At 37.2% G+C, this 17,966-nt stretch overlaps 1 protein-coding gene across 1 annotated transcript in view; it reads left to right on the plus strand.

The window, feature by feature from the left end:
* BDP1 (B double prime 1, subunit of RNA polymerase III transcription initiation factor IIIB) overlaps window positions 1-17,966 on the plus strand; it is a 45,811-nt gene that overhangs the window by 24,498 nt on the left and 3,347 nt on the right. The window contains exons 25-40 of the mRNA XM_027663665.1: window positions 1,125-1,320; window positions 2,336-2,553; window positions 3,883-4,273; window positions 5,787-5,885; window positions 6,181-6,217; window positions 6,650-6,733; window positions 7,385-7,411; window positions 7,496-7,616; window positions 8,581-8,732; window positions 9,402-9,543; window positions 10,132-10,318; window positions 11,586-11,646; window positions 13,188-13,377; window positions 14,781-14,997; window positions 15,910-15,952; window positions 16,817-17,108. Coding sequence (XP_027519466.1) covers window positions 1,125-1,320; window positions 2,336-2,553; window positions 3,883-4,273; window positions 5,787-5,885; window positions 6,181-6,217; window positions 6,650-6,733; window positions 7,385-7,411; window positions 7,496-7,616; window positions 8,581-8,732; window positions 9,402-9,543; window positions 10,132-10,318; window positions 11,586-11,646; window positions 13,188-13,377; window positions 14,781-14,997; window positions 15,910-15,952; window positions 16,817-17,108 — 2,457 coding nt within the window. The remainder of the gene's footprint in view (window positions 1-1,124; window positions 1,321-2,335; window positions 2,554-3,882; window positions 4,274-5,786; window positions 5,886-6,180; window positions 6,218-6,649; window positions 6,734-7,384; window positions 7,412-7,495; window positions 7,617-8,580; window positions 8,733-9,401; window positions 9,544-10,131; window positions 10,319-11,585; window positions 11,647-13,187; window positions 13,378-14,780; window positions 14,998-15,909; window positions 15,953-16,816; window positions 17,109-17,966) is intronic.

Genomic DNA, 17,966 nt, shown 5'->3' on the forward strand with positions numbered 1-17,966 from the left:
CACCTGCTTGGCTTGCAGCATGTGCTGCTGCCTTGGGTTGTTCCTCCCCAGGGGAAGGACTTTGCATCTCCCCTTGTTGAACTTCCTGAGGTTCCTGTCAGCCCCTTTCTCCAGGTCCCTCTGGATGGCAGCACACTCTCCCAGTGTCTCAGCAATTCCTTCCAGATCAGCCTCATCCGTAGACTGGCTGAGGTTACACCCTGCCCCATCCTCCAGATGATTTAGGGTGGTGTCGAACAGGATTCGACACAGTATTGACCCACAGGGTACACTCCTAGTTACTGGTCTCCAACTGGATTTTGTACCATTGATCACAAACCTCTGAACCCAACAATTCAGTTTTTAGTGCACTTCCTTGTCTGCTCATCCAGTCCATGGTTCATCAGCTCCCTTACAAGAGGATGTTAGGGGAGACAGACAGTGTTAGAAGCCTTACTGAAGTCAGGGTAGACACTCTTTACTGCTCTCCCTTCATTTATCAAGGCAGTCATTTCATTGTAAAAGGTTATCAAGTTGGTTAAGCATGACTTCCCCATTGTGAATTCATGCTGACTACTCCAAGTCACCTTGTTTTTTTCATGTGTGTGGAAGTAGTTTCCAGGGTTAGTTGTTCCATCACTTTCCCTGACTAGACTGTAGTTCCCTGGATTCTCCTTCTTGCCTCTTTCCAAGTCTTGAGTTTAGAAGCCCAAGATTTCTATCTTAATGAGCTGAATGTGCTTGAAAAGATGTAAGAATATTATCCTGTTTGAAAGCAGTAGAGCCTTGAGCACTGGAATTACTGAATATTAATGTTTCTCTGGCTGCTTAATTTTGGAAACCTATGTTGGTATAGCTGAAATTTTCTACTCTACCTTAATGTAGAGTATTTCTTAATGTTGTTTTCCTTCCAAAAATTTTTCCCAAAAGCAATCAGAAAAGTTCACTGCTGCGGAGGAATTACCTCCTTTTTGCAGTGTTTTTTTTCCTCCTTTATGTTTTTTTAAACTTAACCAACTAAACAAATAAATATTCAGAAAACAATTTCATTTCTAGCTGGAAGTCTTAAATTTTGGATAGTAAGCAAGTTTGTAGAGTGTATTTTGTAGTTCCTCAGAAGTAAAAGTTGAAACATATTTTTGTAGGTCCAGTGATGAATTAAGTTCTGGAGAAGAAAGTGAACAGAGAGCAAGGGAACTCCACAGGATCTCAAGGTCAAACATAATGAGACTTACTAGAAAAAGGGATTATTTCAAAGAAAGTGAAAACAAAGAAGAGGGCAACACTGAGAACAGAAATGAAGAAGAATGTTTGCTGTTATTAAAAACAGATGTATCAATGGTAAGTCTTCATCACATGTTTTGAGCCTATTATACCTCAATTCTTTTGCTTAAGTTCTCAGAACCATAGATGGCACAGAAATCCAGTATATTGCTGGGAAAGGTTAATGTAATCATTTGATTTGTATTTTTCTAATTCATTACTGGAAATTATGTGGATTCTAAATGAACTTAGAATCTAAAAACTGTGGAAATATTTAAAGTACAGTGTTTTCTTAAGTTCTACTTTTTATGTGGTTGTAATTCTGCATTACAATAAATACCTGTTAACACTGTTAATAATTAATGTTTTTTATTCATTGAACAATGGAAATTAAGGCAGTTGTCTTAACATCAGATATTATCTGAAACTTCTGTAAGTATACTTCTAAGTTAAAATGAATGTGAACAAAGTTCAGACCTTCTTCTGCTTAAATTTGCTCAACAGGCCTAACTTAGTCCAGGCTAGTTCCTTCTCAGTCTAAAGCTGTGATGCCTGAATCAAGTTTTTCTGATGTTCCCTGATTTCTAGATGGATGACTAAAATTTTTCAGTTAACATATTATTTTGGGCAAGTATCCATAGCTGACAGAACTGTGGCTGCTATGTTTATCTGTACATATGTCAAATAATATTTAAATGCTGTTCTCTAAAGTATGGCAGTATTTTCTTCCTAGTTTGTTCCCAAGGCAGAAAAAGATAATTTTTCCATCCTGCAAATTGTTCTTTAAATTAATAGGTAGTTTTAGAAAACTGTTAATCTTTCCAGCTTCTAAAGAATTGTTGCTCTTGATAAATTGAGCATGGTCCTCGTCTATTAACTACTAGCAGCACTGGGAATTCAGGCATCATAGATATATAGCCTCTGCTATAGAGGCAGAATTAAAGGCAATGAGGAAACGTGTCCTAAGTTATCAGAGATGTCAGCTGGGCATGTTTTCAAGAACCTCAAACTTAGTTCTGTAAATCTTCTTGTCACCAAAACCAGTTAAAAATGTTTGGCACTTATTATGATAGTAATTGTCTCCTCTGTTCAGCAAAATTCCAGTAACATAGTGGAAGCTGCATCCTTCTTAGAGTCTACAGAGAAACACAATTTTACAGAGGATGTTGAAGAAACATCTTGTAAACGAACCAGGCAGGATATTACACTCCAGTCTCCAGAGATATCCTCAGAGTGTGAGAGTCAAGTAGAACAAGATGAGGATTTTCAGCTTTCTACCTCTGAGGAGAAACAATCAGACAATCTCACAAGGTAAAACAACTTATTTTGTTTTGTAAACTCAGCTAATTGGTGATTATTAGCCATAGTTCTGCAGTGTGTTATTTGAATTCCTGCAGCATGTCAGTCCATCTGAACTTGACCAGATGCATGCAGATACCCCAATGTCTCTTACCCTGCTTGTTCTCTCATAAAATGAACACAGCCAGCACTATCACCAATCCATCCCATTGTTTCAACAGGAATTCCTGATTTTGTAGGGGAGGACTTTGAAGTACCCATATTTGGGGGAATTGGTATATTATCTGCTGCTACTGAGATTAGTTGGTCCCTGTTATTTTTGTAACCCCCCACCATGTAGTTGTGGACCCCTAGCCCTTCTATTCCATAGATTAGGGGATCCCAGCTCTTTCTACCTCTTCTTGTAGCCATGTCCCACAAACTCAGGACAATCCTGAGTGCCCTTTTCTGGACCCTATTTCCTCAATATCATTCCTGAACCAGGGGACCTGAAACCACACCTGACATGGTATTGCTGATGTTGATGAGGTTGACTACAACTTCTGTCCAAAAATGCTGTAACAGATGGTGTCAAAAGCCTTCCTGAAGCCAAGTAGACTTATATCCCATTACTCCCCCCAATCCCTTTAAGCAGGCATTTCATCACAGTATTATTGGTCAGGCCCACTTTGTACAGGTTAATTGTGGGATTAACCTAAACAGAAACTTTGTACTGGGAGTATCCTCTGCTGCCATCTGTTTCCACTCCCCGCCAGTTTACCAAGGAGGATGTTTTTGGGGGGAGGTTTGCAATTACTTTTGGTACTCAAAAGTGGTTGTGCCTGTGATTTTGAGGAGGGAAACAGTGAGCAACTGATTATCAAAGAGATTGCTGGTTGAGAAACCAGAGCAGATAAGTAGTTATCATCTAGCAGTTCCAGTTGCTAGACATTAGTCTGATCAGCAAAACTTATCATAGTTTGGGGTTTCTAGTGTAGCTTTAGCAAAAGAGAACTGGAAATGTTCCCGTGACTTAAAAAGTATGTGACATCCCTCAAAATGAAAATTAATTCATCCTTTTCTAATCAAAGAATTCTGTATCTTACAAGTTTGTGCAGATTTCTGAAACTCCTTAATACACATTTACAATCAGTACTTAATGTATACGTGAAGAAATTAGGATTTCTGACTAAATGCTTATTTGTCACTATAAGTTAAGAATTAAATAATTTGCATTATTGATTACAATTATCTCTTTTCTCTTTTTAATTGAATTTGTTTTGATTGAATTTGTAGTACCCCTCTCTTCAGAATGTCTTGGACTTCATTGTTTTTTAAACTTGCTTTTGTTCTGTACTTTAGAAGGCAGTTCAGGCGATCATCAAAACGGATAGCACTGTCAAAACATGTGTTGGAGCTAAGAACTGCGGCTTCCTCTGCCTCTGAATGTGAGGCTGATTGGAGTGAGAAGGGGAATCAAAGGCAAGAAGCTAAACTGAGTGTTCCTAGAGGCAAAAGTTTGAAAACTAAACATAGAAAGAAATCTGAGAAGGAACCCAGAAGTTCAAAGATAACCTTCGTCACCCTCCGGGCTTCTCAAGAGGAGGAGGATGAGGAGGCAGATGACTTTGAACTTGATGATGAAGATGAATGCTTTTCACCTGAGGAAGTGAACAAGGCTCCAGTGTTTGTTCCTGTAGGTCTTCGATCTCCAAAACCTGTTCCTGTTCAGATAGAGGAAACCATGGAGGAGGTATTGTGTAGCTGAGTTCTGCATATGTACTTTTTTTCTGATTGTTTAAAAAGCTTTTATTCTAATTGCATCTCTGAGTATTTGGGTTTGATCCCAGTTCAGTTTTATTTAAGAATGGTATTGAGAGTAGTAGGGATGTTACTTGGCACATATACTAGGTTTTGAACTTAATACTGCATCAGTCTAAAGTCCAGTTGTGTGGTTACATTTACAAACCGTGTAAAGGTCTTCAGGGTGCTCACCAGTTTGTTTATTGGGATTGAATATGCCACAGACTACCATGCTCACTTACCATGTGAGGCCCCAGATGGATCAAATGGAGCACTTCAATTTTATATTTGAATGTTAGGAAATGAGGGTGTGAGGGAAATGATTCTGTGTATTGTGTCCCCATTGCCAAGAAACTTTAACTGTCTAGCGGGCTGACCTCAGTAGCAGCCAGGCACACAGAGCTGCTTGCTCACTCCCTTCTCCCATGGGATAAGGAGAAATTAGAAGGGAGGGTAAGAAGCCTTCTGTATTGATATAAAGACAGTTGCACAGATGAAGCAAAAGCTGCATGTAAAAGCAAAGCAAAATATTGCTAGTCATCTTCCTCTCTTCTCCCATTGAAATACTGGTTATTTTTTGTCTCCTCAATCACACTGTTTCTTTCACTGGGTGAAATAGCAGGAGAATTTAAAGCTCAGGCAAAACACCAAGGGAAACTAGAATAATAATGGGAAGCAAAGTTGCTGCATGGAAACTTTTTCTGAATCATGGATTTCAAAGATGGGGAATATATATTATGTGTGGGGATGACAATCAAGTTTCCTGATTAAACACACAGGAGGCATGAGTACTAGTGAGGGACATTGTTAGACACTTGAGAACTCAGCTGTTGAAAATTTAAATAGGTCAGTAGAAAGTATCTGTAAAAGTGCAAACTTTTGAAAGCAAACCAGATTGAACAGTGTTTTTCATGAAAATCTACTTAGAAATATTGTAACCTTTCTTTCAAATTTCAAGACCTCTTTGCTGAAAATGTCAAATGTCTGAAGTTCTTAGTGAAAAGAGAGTGATTAAGAAGAAGGAAAAGAAATTAGGTAAAACAGTGGGTGTGTTGCTGTGTGTGGGTATGTCTATTCCCTCTCTTACTTTGGAAAAAAGGTGAACTGTTTTTCCTTCCTGAAGACTTATAAAGCAGAAAAAGCGTGAAAACTAACAAAACCCATTTGAGGTAAACAGTCATCATGAAAGACCTCAACTGCATAACTTAGTTTGGTGGAGTAATGAGCAACTAGAAACAAGGTCTTAAGTTGTCTGATGCTTCCCCTTAGTTTCAAGTAGCACTACCTGTTCTGCCTCCAGTTCATACCACTGATGCCTTCTCAAATCAGGAGGTACTGTTTTTAGGAAGGATACCACTAGATGCTGAAGATCTCTTAAGTAGATGAGGTTTATAAAAATTTAAATTTGACAGATTTTCTTCTGTGTCTGATGAACTGTAATACTTCTAAAATTATTTTCACAGCTTGAAATATCTGTGAATGTACCGGATATGCAAACAGCTACTGATGTTGAAAGTCTTTCTCATGCATCTATCCAACCGGTAGCACAGAGGGAAGAAACAGTGAGCACCTCAACAGCTGTAAGAATGTCTTGTGTTTGTTTGTTTCGTAGTACATACAAAGCTATTTTAACAGTGTCTTATTGCCATGTCTGCATGTAACAGTGTAGCTTGTTAAACTCATCCCACACAGATATGAGGGGCACAGCTATAGGAAAACTATGTAAGGTAAATATTGTTACCCTTGAAAGCCAGGGTAACCTGTGGGCAGAGAATTTTCCTGTAGGCATTAAAAATAAAGTAAAATTGCGGAGTCATTTTATGTAGAGCTTTGATATTGTTTTTCTTTGTATTTAAGGAAACTACCATACATGAAAATCCAGATGCGAACAAAGGTAGATATGAAACCATCTTGCTCATCTATTTCCTCTTAACTTACTACTAATATATATATATTTTCCCCTTTCTTAAAATATGTTTTCCAAAGGTGCCACCCTCCTGGCTGACAGGTTCAGCTGTGTCCTGCAGGGGGTGAGTTGCAACTGCCTGTGGCCCAGGGCAGCACCTCTGCTGCCAACACCTTACCACCCGTATCCAGTGCACCATTTAAGGCAGCCATCCCGCTTCTCAGTGTTTTTGCAGTAGTTTGAATTTACTGGATGAGAATGGCTGTTTGTCTACAAGCATTTTGATCCACAAATGAGGTCAACGTAAAAAACGCCCACTTCGTTATTTTTGGTGGTAGTGTCAAATGCTTTTCAAATATGGGTTAGTGGATTTCTGGTTAATGTCCTTTTGGCTTTTAATGTGTGTGAACAACTTCACAGGAATTAACGACGGAAGCACTGAAGCTGCTATGACTTTACTTGCCATGGGTGATCCAAATTTCCAGTTAAAAACAAGCCCTGAAGGTATGATCTGATTTATGGAACAAAGCCTTGCTTGTGCTTTCTGGGTCTGCCTAAGGAGGGATGGAGAGTGGCTGCAAAGCTCTTCTGCATGTTGCTGCATAGCAGGAGGTCAAGAGTCCTTTATGCCTTTAGTCCTGTTGCATTGTAAGGTGTAGTGAGTCTAGCCAATGCAGGTTGGCTGGAAAAAGTCAGGTACCCTACTGGATACAGCCAACTGCATCACTGTGCTAGAAAAATGTTTCTGAGACCTGTTTTGGGAAGGACGTGTTTGAATTGATCTGGTCACATAAACTGGACAAAAGAAAGGGATCAAGGTTAAAAGACTGTAACTTTCAGTGGTCTTTTCAGACCTTTAACATGAAGCATAGCTTTTTTCTCCCTAACTAGATACAACCTGAAATTACCTAAGTTTATTCCAGTTTTTATAGGTTTTATTTAGAATTTATTATCTACTTTCATTGTTTGAATGTTAGTTTTTGTGTTCTTACTATCAAAAGTGTGCACTTATGACTGCATTTATCTGGGATTTGAATTTGCGTCCTTGGAGAATACAAACTTTGTTAAATGAGGTTTGAAGTTATATAGCTGTATGTAAATGCCAAACCTGAGTGTTTTAAATCATGTTTTTCTATTCTGTTTATTGTTAACCAGAACGGACGCACACGTTACCTGCTCAAGGTGAGTTCGACGTGGGTAATAGCCTTGTAACCCGTGCCTACTCCAAAGAAAATAGAACTTCTAGTCAGTATTTACTTTCTTCAGACACTTCTACCAAGGAATTGCTGCCTTCTGAGGATGGAAGCAACATCAATGTAGAGAATCAAAGCACTGGCACAAGAATTGGCATAGAAGAATATTTGGAGAAGGATGCTACTGACACCAGGTTAAATTACTGCTTCATTTTCTTCAGTGAGAAATCTTCTGACACTGCTTACTTTTGCTAGGTTCCTTCTGGCATTTTTATTGAATTGCAAGCAGCCTTGCTTTAGTAAAGGTTTCCCAGTTTGTGTAATTTGGTATGTAATCTGCAAAAACCTCTCTTGTCTCTTTCTTATGATTTTCATAAAATGTTTGGATGTACTTTTGGTGATGTAGAACTTGTTTTTTACTCCTGAAATTAAGTTTACCCTTTTGGGAGAGAAAAGAATATTCAGGCTAAGTTATATTGGATCACTGTTAATTACCAAGCTCATTTTCCCAAAGTTCTCTACAACTAATCAGACCAAGGCAAATTGCTTAAGTGTCACTGCTGCTGTGGGATGTAAATCAAAGATTTAGAGCAAAGGGATAGGAAGGAACCAGTTGATTTTCTATCATTATGGTTTTTAGTGCTTTAGCTTCTATAATTTTGCATTTGTGAATGATCAAACACCTTAATGGGACACTTTTTCAGAAAAAAATCTGCTGGTGATTATGTATTATTTGAAAGACTATTTAACTTGTTGATTGCTTGAACAGACTATGAGACTAGTTGTTACTATGACTCTAAAAAATAATAATCCAAGATATTTTATGTCCAGTTTGATTATATTATTAAACCAGAACTTACTATCATATGATCAGTGTTAGATTTCTGATCTTCTTCTGTTATTTAAATATTTCAGTGGTTTTTTTTTTTCCTTTGGGTAGGGAACACCCTAGTTTGCAGTATACCTGCCTGTATCAGTTCCCAGATGATTTTTATTTTTTTTTCTGCCAAATAGTTTTCTTTCTCCTCTGCCAGCTGCAGCCTGTATTTCAGCTGTTCATTATCTGAACTACTCCATATCTCTTACATCTTCTCTGCACTAACTGTCAAAAATCAAGAACTGTAATGATGGCATTTTTCTTTTTACTTGCAATAATAGCTCTTTGCCTGTGGTGAGTAGTATGGAACTGACAGGAGACAGACTCCTGCAGCCTGAGCCAACCTTTGGAGTATTGAGGTCCAATGAAAACATAACACAGAAGTTACTTAACACAAATGTACTTGTGGAACAACTAGAGCAAATTCAAACTGGTAAGCCTGTTTCTTATCCTAGGGTTCTGAAAATGGTTTATTCAGATATATTGATACCCATTCATGAAATGAAACTGAGCTGAGAGTCTTCACTTTCTATTCATCTTCAGAGATGATACATCACCCCTGTCATATGGGGTACTCATTTGTAGTATAGTTTTATACAAAAGTACACCTTTGAGTATAAAATGAAATGAAATTTGAATAGCAGTTTTTCTCTGCAGGTCTGAAATTACCTGGAAAGGACTTAAATTACTGGAAGGCAAATTACAGAAATAACAGCACAATACAGTGTACTTTTTTTTCTGTTAATACTGTCTTTCCCTTCTATTAAAAGTAGAAGAGGAGCTAGAAAGAACTGTTTTCCTATTCTTAAAGCAGTTAGAAAAAAGGTGGTCTTCAAACTCTTGGTTATCTTCATATCAATGGCAAAATGCAAAACATACAAAAGCAAGATGAGATATGTGTATGTGTCATATTCATATAAGACATAAATATACATGTGCACATGTACAGCAAAATTGTTAATCATTTTGCAGTATGTTAATATATACACATATACATAACTTTAATATATGCAAGATTATATGTAAAAAATAAATGAATATATATATATACACATGCAGATAAAAATCCCATTATTTTAACTTTTATTCTTATAAATCTTAGATCCTACAACCGTGAGGGATACTGCAGAAATGCAGAAGGTGGAACTAGAACAGATCAGACCAACTGCAGATGATTCTTCAGTTCTTCATGATTTTGCAGCTCAGAGTATGGAACTTATTGAGCAAGTAGACAAAACTGAGAGGTAGGAAGACTCAGCAGTTAATATTGACTTTATTCCTACAGTCTCTTAAAATATGCAACTGAAATTCAGGTGCAGTGTGCGACTGTGATGGAAACAGTGTGCTTACAGACACTGTGTATGTTTATGCAGATAGTGTACAGTTGAGACTTCAGTTTTTAAGTTTTTTCTGTCTTGTGTGTGGTGCTACAGCTTTTGGAAGTAAAGCATTAACTTATGTTTGCTGTTCCAGAACTTTGAAATTACTTTGCTGCTTAACTGTCTTCCATAAAACTGCATCTGAAAGGAAAAGTTAGGAAGTTGATCAATTTGGAAATGTTAATGAGCTTGTAAGGGTTCCTGCTTGGCTGTGCTTGTAGTAGGAAAGTCTCCATTAGTGGAGTTACGTAGGCTTTTTCCTGAAATACTTCATGTAGACTTGTTGCAAGATTATGCATTCTGTTCAGTACAATAATGTAGTTTTTAAACAAGTACCTTGTTTCTTCTCTATACCTACATATGCTTCATATTAAATAAATCATAACACAGAATTTAGCACGTGCACAGTGTATCTTCATTTGGTTCCAAACTAACTAGATATATACCTTACAGAGCAGAAAAACAGATGAGAGGTGCTTGTGGAAATTCAGGAGATATAAGACCTGTAACTGCATCCCCAAAATCTGAAAAATCACACCTTGGACTAGAGGATTGTCCAAATCAAAGTTCTGTGGATGAAGTTCCTGAGCAAAATCCTTGTCCTCTTGAGCGCAATATATGCACAATCAACTTTACTCAGGTAAAGAACTTAATTACAGTCTAGAAGTGTCCAGTTTCTCTAATTCTGTAAAGGAGGAGGTTTTCAGTGCAAATGTACTCACCTGTTTTAAAGACCTGGTACCTAAGCTGTGAATGAAACTGACCTTTTTTCAGAGGCATAACCAAACAATCTTTCAGACAAACTTAGTCTTTGCAACTGTTCAGAGCATTTCAGCAATAAGTGATATACACTGGCAAAATTTTGAGCAATTTTTAAGGAGTTTTGATGGAAGAAGTTACCTAAGATTCCTGTAACTATTCAGTGTGACCTCTTATTGTTACATTTGTTTAAATTAAAATTAAGTTAAAATGTTACTGCTTGGATGCAGCATATTCATTGTTGCTTTCCTTTGTTTAAAACAAACTGCATCCTTTGTTATGCTGTTTCTCATTTATTTAAAAACCCAGTTAAGAGCTTTATGTGTATATTATCATATTGCATACACATATTTTACATATTTTACATATTTTACATATATGATGCATATTATCATTTTATATATTATGGATGAACAGTGTCTCTTTCACATCCATTTCTTTGCAGTGGTTTGTGTATCCCTGTTCTAGTATAAATGAGAATTATCTTATTTCTTCATGAGAGGAAGGTTCATTCTAAGTTCCCTCAGGTTTTCCAGTGTTGTCTGAGATCAGTGAACGTGCAGTTACGATGGAACAGCTGATCCATAAAATCTTGTTTCCCCAGTGCAACCTGTTGGTGTGTCAGGGCTGATTTCATATTAGAACAAGGTACAAGAATGATTTGGCTCTTACAGGACTGGCAGAAAATATGAAAAAAGGCAATTTGCAGTAGAGTATTCCTGTTTTTAGCAAAGGGAGAAGCCATAAAAGGGAAGGGAGAGATGAGCTGCAGAGCTTGGTGTTTTTCTTTGGCACTGAGTGGTTTTGTTAGAGTTGGAGGAATTTGCTTCCTTAGTGCCACTGAACAATTTATTGTGTGAGTCATCTCTGACAGAGTTGTGCTGTAGGAAGTATAAATTTATTTTGACAAACCATCAATACAGACAATGGGCTGCATATAAATTTTATATTTCCCCAGTGTTTCTTGTCCTTGTCAGGCTAATATCCTTCAACTTAGAACATCCAGAAGTGAAAGCTGACAAATGCAATTATGATGATGTGATTAGATTTTTTTTTCACTCTTGAGCATTTTACTTGCTTTGTTTCTTTCCTGTTTCCTAATTTCCCAGATTTATTAAGTTGTTTTATTTCAACTGTGTTGTTTCTAGAATGAAGCTTGCACTGAGGATGCTCGACAACAGTGCGTAAGCAGCACAGAAGAAACTTCAGGTATAATGTGCTAATATTCAAAGTTAGCAAAAGCCCACACTTGTGTATCTTGCAATTATGCAAAGGTGAACAAAAAACTTAAGTATTTTCATTGACATGGTTAATCAATCTTTTTCATTAACAAAAATAATGACCCATAGCACAGTGACTTTCCCTACCCTAGCCTCTTATCATTACATTTCTTTACCACAAGCTAGACTTGGGAAATTTTGGAATGGCCCGCCCTTCATTAAGTTTAAATATCACTGGCCGGGAAACTTCTTGCTCCCTCTGCCTGCTGTGGGCTCCTGCTGCTTGCCTCATGCTAGGTATAGCAAGCAGTTTTTAGAGCCCTTTATGAGCCTGTGACTCACCTGTCAAAAACTGAACATGACAAAGGGAGAGAAACGATGCAGTTCTCCACTGGTTTAGGGAGCTATAGCTGCTCATGAAGTTACCAAGTGAATGCTGTTGTCAGAGTTGTGAGTAGGAGGGCTGTACTGTGCAGGAGAGAAAGGAGATGAGAAGTATAAGGAAGGAGACAATCAGACTTCTTTCTTTAGGTGTACTGAGTCAACAGATTAATGCCTAACTGATTAGATGGGATGAAAGTTATGAATGTGATGTCTGCTTTTCCCCAAAACAAATTGAAATACAGCTGGTATGGAACCATTATTTATCTAATATATGGGATAGTCACTGTGGCAGAAGCACAGAGTACTTACTTTACATGGAAACTGCACTCTAAAGCTGTAACTCATGAGCTTGTGCAAAAGATAGGGGTAATACTTCTTCTTAGACATCTGTTGTTATGCTGTTATTGCCAGGATCTTGGGATGAAGCATCTTAAATCATATTTAATTAGATTAAGGACCAAAGCGAGTTGAGGTTGGAATAACAACTTTACATCATCAGTGAGAGCTGTCTTAAGTAACGGAGTACCACTGTTGTTTTCCGTCTTTTGAAAACTTTACAAATGTTTTCTCCTTAAATTCTAACGGATGGCAGTTGGCAGTTATCTGTTAATGTCTATCTGTTGATTAAATTATTTCTATTTTTCATTTATTAAATTCAAGATTATACTTCTCAGGTCCTCTTCTGCCTGTCCACAGTTAGGGAAAAAATCCTTGTGTTTACCTTCAAAGCAGCAGGCACGTGCCATTTATAGAAGAAACTCTTAATATCTGACACTTGAAATTAAAGACAGGGCCATTTGACCATCATGACACGAGTTTAATTAAACTGCAAATTTAATCTTCTTTAATGCTAGAACACCCACTTAAAAAGCTTCATCCCTACTAGGCATTTTTAATATTCTTCATTCTGAATGGTAATCAGGACTCCACTGCAATGAGTAGGCTCCAGGGGATGACAATGTGTATCTTATCTAAGGAGAAAGGAAACAGATTGTCTCAAGAATATGCCCAGTGCCTTTTTCCATGAAGAAATGAGTGCCTAAAATTTCATCACGCCATGTAGAAAGACCATGAAGACAACAGCGTAATTTCAAATTTGAATAATAGTTATTTGATATTTCTTTATTCCCCTGAAAATAATTATAGTAGTGAACGATGATCCTAGATGTCCAGAGGAGGAACAGACATTCGTTTTAACATTGGTGGAAATCCCAGTTGACTCAGAAGAGTTTGATGCATCTGTTGTACTGGAACAAACTGCAGAACCATTACTACCAGCCCCGATACTTATCAGTCCAATAAATGCAAGTGAAACAACTGTGACTGAAGTGGAAAGGTAAATGCTTTATTTTTGATCAAAGTGAAACACCTTTTGTGTACCTTGATTGTTCCTTGAATGTGCAGTACAGATTGGAACTTCTCAAAAGAAGAAATGCAAGAGGAAATAATTTTGACAGACTGGTGGGTGAATTAAGGAAGTGAAAGGGCACTAATCAGATTTGAGTAAGATTTCATCAGTGATTTAAAATTAGTGTTTTAGTTAGCTGGGATTTTGGCATCAACCTTGATTCTGATTTATCCTTTAGAGCAAGTCTTCCTTTTCAGTAGAAGTTATGTTTCCATCCTGAGCCTATTCTGCCATGGATACTTATAATGAAAAGCAATTGAAATGAAAAAATCTCAGCACGTTTGCATTTTTACAGTACTTTAACTGTTCTGCAGAGTAGCTGTTTATTAATTGCTCTTCCAGATTTTTCATGTGGATGGTCTTCTGGAGAACATGATAAACAGTATATATAAATTCTGCTATCATTCTCTTGAATTTGTGCAATGTTCAAAAGGCAGAAGAGGTCCAAATGCAAACAAATTAATTAATTATTCAACAGATTAATACCTGGTTTGTATACTGTGATACAAAGGGTTTGAGTTTCTTTTACAATCAGTACCTCTCAACGCAATGTAACAAAATTGTTATTTCAACATTACAGTTGAACTAAATCTCCTGGTCAGTTTGGGAGAAAAAAAAAAACAACATCAAAGGAAAAAGACACTCTGAAGAATGGAAGTGTTGCAAAGTTGTAAAAAACCCCCCTATTACTATACTAATGTAAGTCCTCAGATCATAACTAGAGATGTGATGCAATTCCACATAATTGTGGAGGATCTTGCCTGTGATATCAGATGCTAATGTCATTCTCTTGTAGAAAGGAAAGGTCTTTGAGTGAACGTTGGCTACACAGCCTAAGAATTCTCACTCCTGTGGAACTACTGATTATAAACAGAATTGCTGACAGGCAGAGTTGAAGTACATGTCCTGTCTCACTGTTCCTTTACTGTTTTACCCTCTTTCCCTAGTCTCTGCTGCTTCCCTGTATGTCTTACTGTCTTTTGAGATCATACAGGGTACAGGGATTCAACTGTGCTTATAAATAATACTGTATTTTAACATTTTCTAGGGCATTTAATTAGTCACCATATTTTTACATTTTATGAAAGGATCAAGTGGAGTTCAAATAGAACAGCTAAAGTAACTAGATTCAATTATGACTAGAAAAACTCTAACTCAGGATAGCACAACAAAATCTTTCTTGGTAGTAAATAGTACATTTGAAGTTAATTTTGACAATAAACAAGAAGGAGTATCACCACAGATCCATGCGTAACTTCCATACAGAAATGTTATACAAATTAAATTTTGGCTTCTTATAAAGTCACAATAATGACGTTGTGTATTAACAGCACTGGGTCCATGACAGCTGCAGCTGGTAAAATTGCTACACCTTTAAACAGCAGTATGGAAACCAAACAACTAGACAGTGCATCAGCAGACCCTGTTCCAAAGTTGCAGACAACTCGGAAACGATCAGCTGCTGAGCTTCAAGAGAATGATTTTCCTACTGCCAAGAAAACTCTGTCTACTGTTGCAGTGGAAGATAGCTTGGAAACCTCTTGTAAGGTGAGATCAAAATGTGGTGAGCCTTCGTGCATAGTGTAAATGCATAACAATAATACAGCATTTTAATGATGTTCATTTTTTAATGGTGCCACTTGCTTAAATATGTAGTGCCTATACAACTTAAAGGAAAACCAACACCAATAGATTGCTTTCAATTTTGAACTCTACAACAGTTTTTGGGTATTCATTTATTTAGTATCAGGTTTTTTCAGAATCTGTGGGCTCTCAGATTTTTTTTTAATTAGACTTCCTACGAGGCAGACTAGGATATGTCTTATTTGGTTCATTCAGCATAGCCTTTCTGGCAATGACATTGCAGGAGGGGAAACTCTGTGGGTATATTGGATGATTGACAAACTGCTTAGGTTCATTGAATGATGTTGTGATTCTGCACCATGTCTATTACATGAAGAAGCTGTTAGATATGTTCCTATCAATTTTTGACACAGCAGGTACTAGTTTAAAAGAGCAAGCTGCCAGTGAAAACTGGCTAACATGTTTCCAGCTTCCTTCTGTGATTTTTAGAATATGATCAAGCTTGTGGCAATGGCTACTGTTGATTTTTGTGAATAGGGTAGGATTGTGTGGTGTACCTTGGTGAAGGAATGGGTGGTAATTCCCCACGTGATTCAGGCAGCTTTTCTAGGAAGGACTGGATTACAGTCCTCTTCCTTCTTTTGATCTCTCATCTTGATATACTTGTCAAGTCATTTGTCATAAGAACACCTTAAAAAACCTGCTAAGGAAATGAGTTAAGTAATGAATGACGCTTTACTGTCTTCTGTTTCACTCGTGTTCTCAGAACTCTTAGAACTTAGAACATGTGTGATACAAGTTTATCAATTTTCATAGTCACTTCTGTATTGAGAGCAATAGAGAAAATAACTTTTTTTTTTTCTTTTTTAAATACAGGGTTATTCAATTAAATCCAAAGATGCACCAATGATAGCTTCTGGTAGGTAAACTTAAACTCGTAAACCAAAGTATAATGAATGTAAATGCTTAACACATCACAGTTTAATACTGGTTGTCATGCTAAATATTTCTGTATGAAACTATCTAACATAAAAGTAGAAACAAATTTTCCTGGTACTATGGTAATACCACCATTCCTTGTTTTCTGCTATAAACTAGATATGTTGGATTACGTAACTGGCTGTTAATTTCATAATGGTCCTAAAAACATTGCTGTAGGTAGTCTGTGAAATTTGAGAGGTTTTTTTGACTAAAGATGTTATGTTCTCCTAAACAGATATTTCCACCTGTTGGAGAGCACTAGTAATCAAAAGTATTAACTGGCATTTTCACCACACAATGCCCAAATAATATATTTTTTTTTTATTTTGCATTTCTATTTAAAAAAAAAAAATTGTTTGAAAGCCTAATCTGCCTCTGAAAAATCAGAGAGAAAGCAGAATTGCTGACAATGCAATCTTTGGTGATCTGAGCCTGTGAAGGGCTTGGAGAACAATGTTTTGGCCCTGAAAAAGACTTTAAAGGGAAATTGCAGAAGCTTAAACAGTGAGATGACTTGACTAAGTTCTATGGTGTGCTGTAAAGGAGGAGGAGGAGCGTGCTGTAAAATCTAATGCCATGCTTCTATCAGCTTTTCCCCATAACATCTCTAAGATCTTACAGGCTTTAAAAGTAGACAGTGAATTTTTAGTTCTTAGTGGTGACTTAAAAATATAAACTACAAAAGAACCTGAACAAAAATTCAGCCACTCTCTTGCAATGGTGCAAACCATCTTAATATCACACGTGCCTTTTGGGCTCTTATGTTATCACTGAAGTCTTCGACTCTCAAATCCTTTTACAGGCAATCCTTTTCGAAAAACAGAGCCTTCAGCAAAGGAGAAAGTACTTACCTCTGCGTTGGTGTCTAAGTCTATGTCACAACTCACTAAGAGAAGCCAGCCTGAGACTTTGCAGAACTTATGGAAAGCACCACTTGAAAATTCAGCATCCAAACAGGAAGAGGAGGTGATATCTAGATTAACCTCTAACAGAATAGGAGAAATAAGTGGACAAGGAAAACAGGAGAGTGTGCATGAGTCTGGACAGTTGGAATATACTGGAAGCCCATCATCTTCAAAAACTCCAATACTCAGGTATTTATGCAGTAATGTTTTGTTAGCCTGTTCTGTAAAAAAAACCCTTGTTTCCCTGTTGAGTATTTTATCAGTATCATTGTTTGTGACTTACATGGCTAAGAGTTACAGTATATATTCTCCTGCAAGTTTGAAAGGATAAAACTGTCTGCTTTGAAATTTGAATTATTTTACTCATTAAATGACCACATTGACCAGGGACACTACTGACATACTGTGTGTCTGTTTAGACATTGACAGATGCCTCTTGTCGGGCAGACAGCCATTGGCTATGAGAGGGGCTTAGGATAATTTTTGTTTTCCTTACCTAAGTCATATGTTGTGAGATATATACCCATCCATGTATTTTGGTATTTGTGCTGCCAGTAAGATTTGTTACTGGTATAGTACTCAGCACACTGGATTTTTAGGACTAACTTAAGACGTGTCATTTCTCCAAAGGAGTTTCAATCGTGGCAGATTAGAGGATATTCCTTTTATCTATCCATTGACTTGACTTTTTTAAGTATACCTTTCTATAATGTTTGTTTAAGTGTTTGATTCCCTGCTCTCTACTGTTCCTGTGCTCACTGATTTTGATTGTGGTGCTGCACTGTCCTCTTCTGATCCTGTCATTTACTTTTTCATTTTGCCTGTGTGAGTACCAACACTGGCTGCTTGTACTTAGGGACATCTACAGCAGCTGGATAATGATGCATTAACATCGGAATCCTTGCCTTAAAGTTTACTTTTTGATTTGTAAACTCTTAATACTTTAGTGCTCTGTGTACCTTCCTCAGTGCCGTGACTTCTGTAACTTCACTGGTTTGATGCTATAAGTAGCCTGAAACCCTGCAGCAGATAGTCTTCTTTCTGGTG

Source organism: Corapipo altera, unplaced genomic scaffold, assembly GCF_003945725.1.
Source record: "Corapipo altera isolate COAL_440 unplaced genomic scaffold, ASM394572v1 61129, whole genome shotgun sequence".
NCBI lineage: Eukaryota > Metazoa > Chordata > Aves > Passeriformes > Pipridae > Corapipo > Corapipo altera.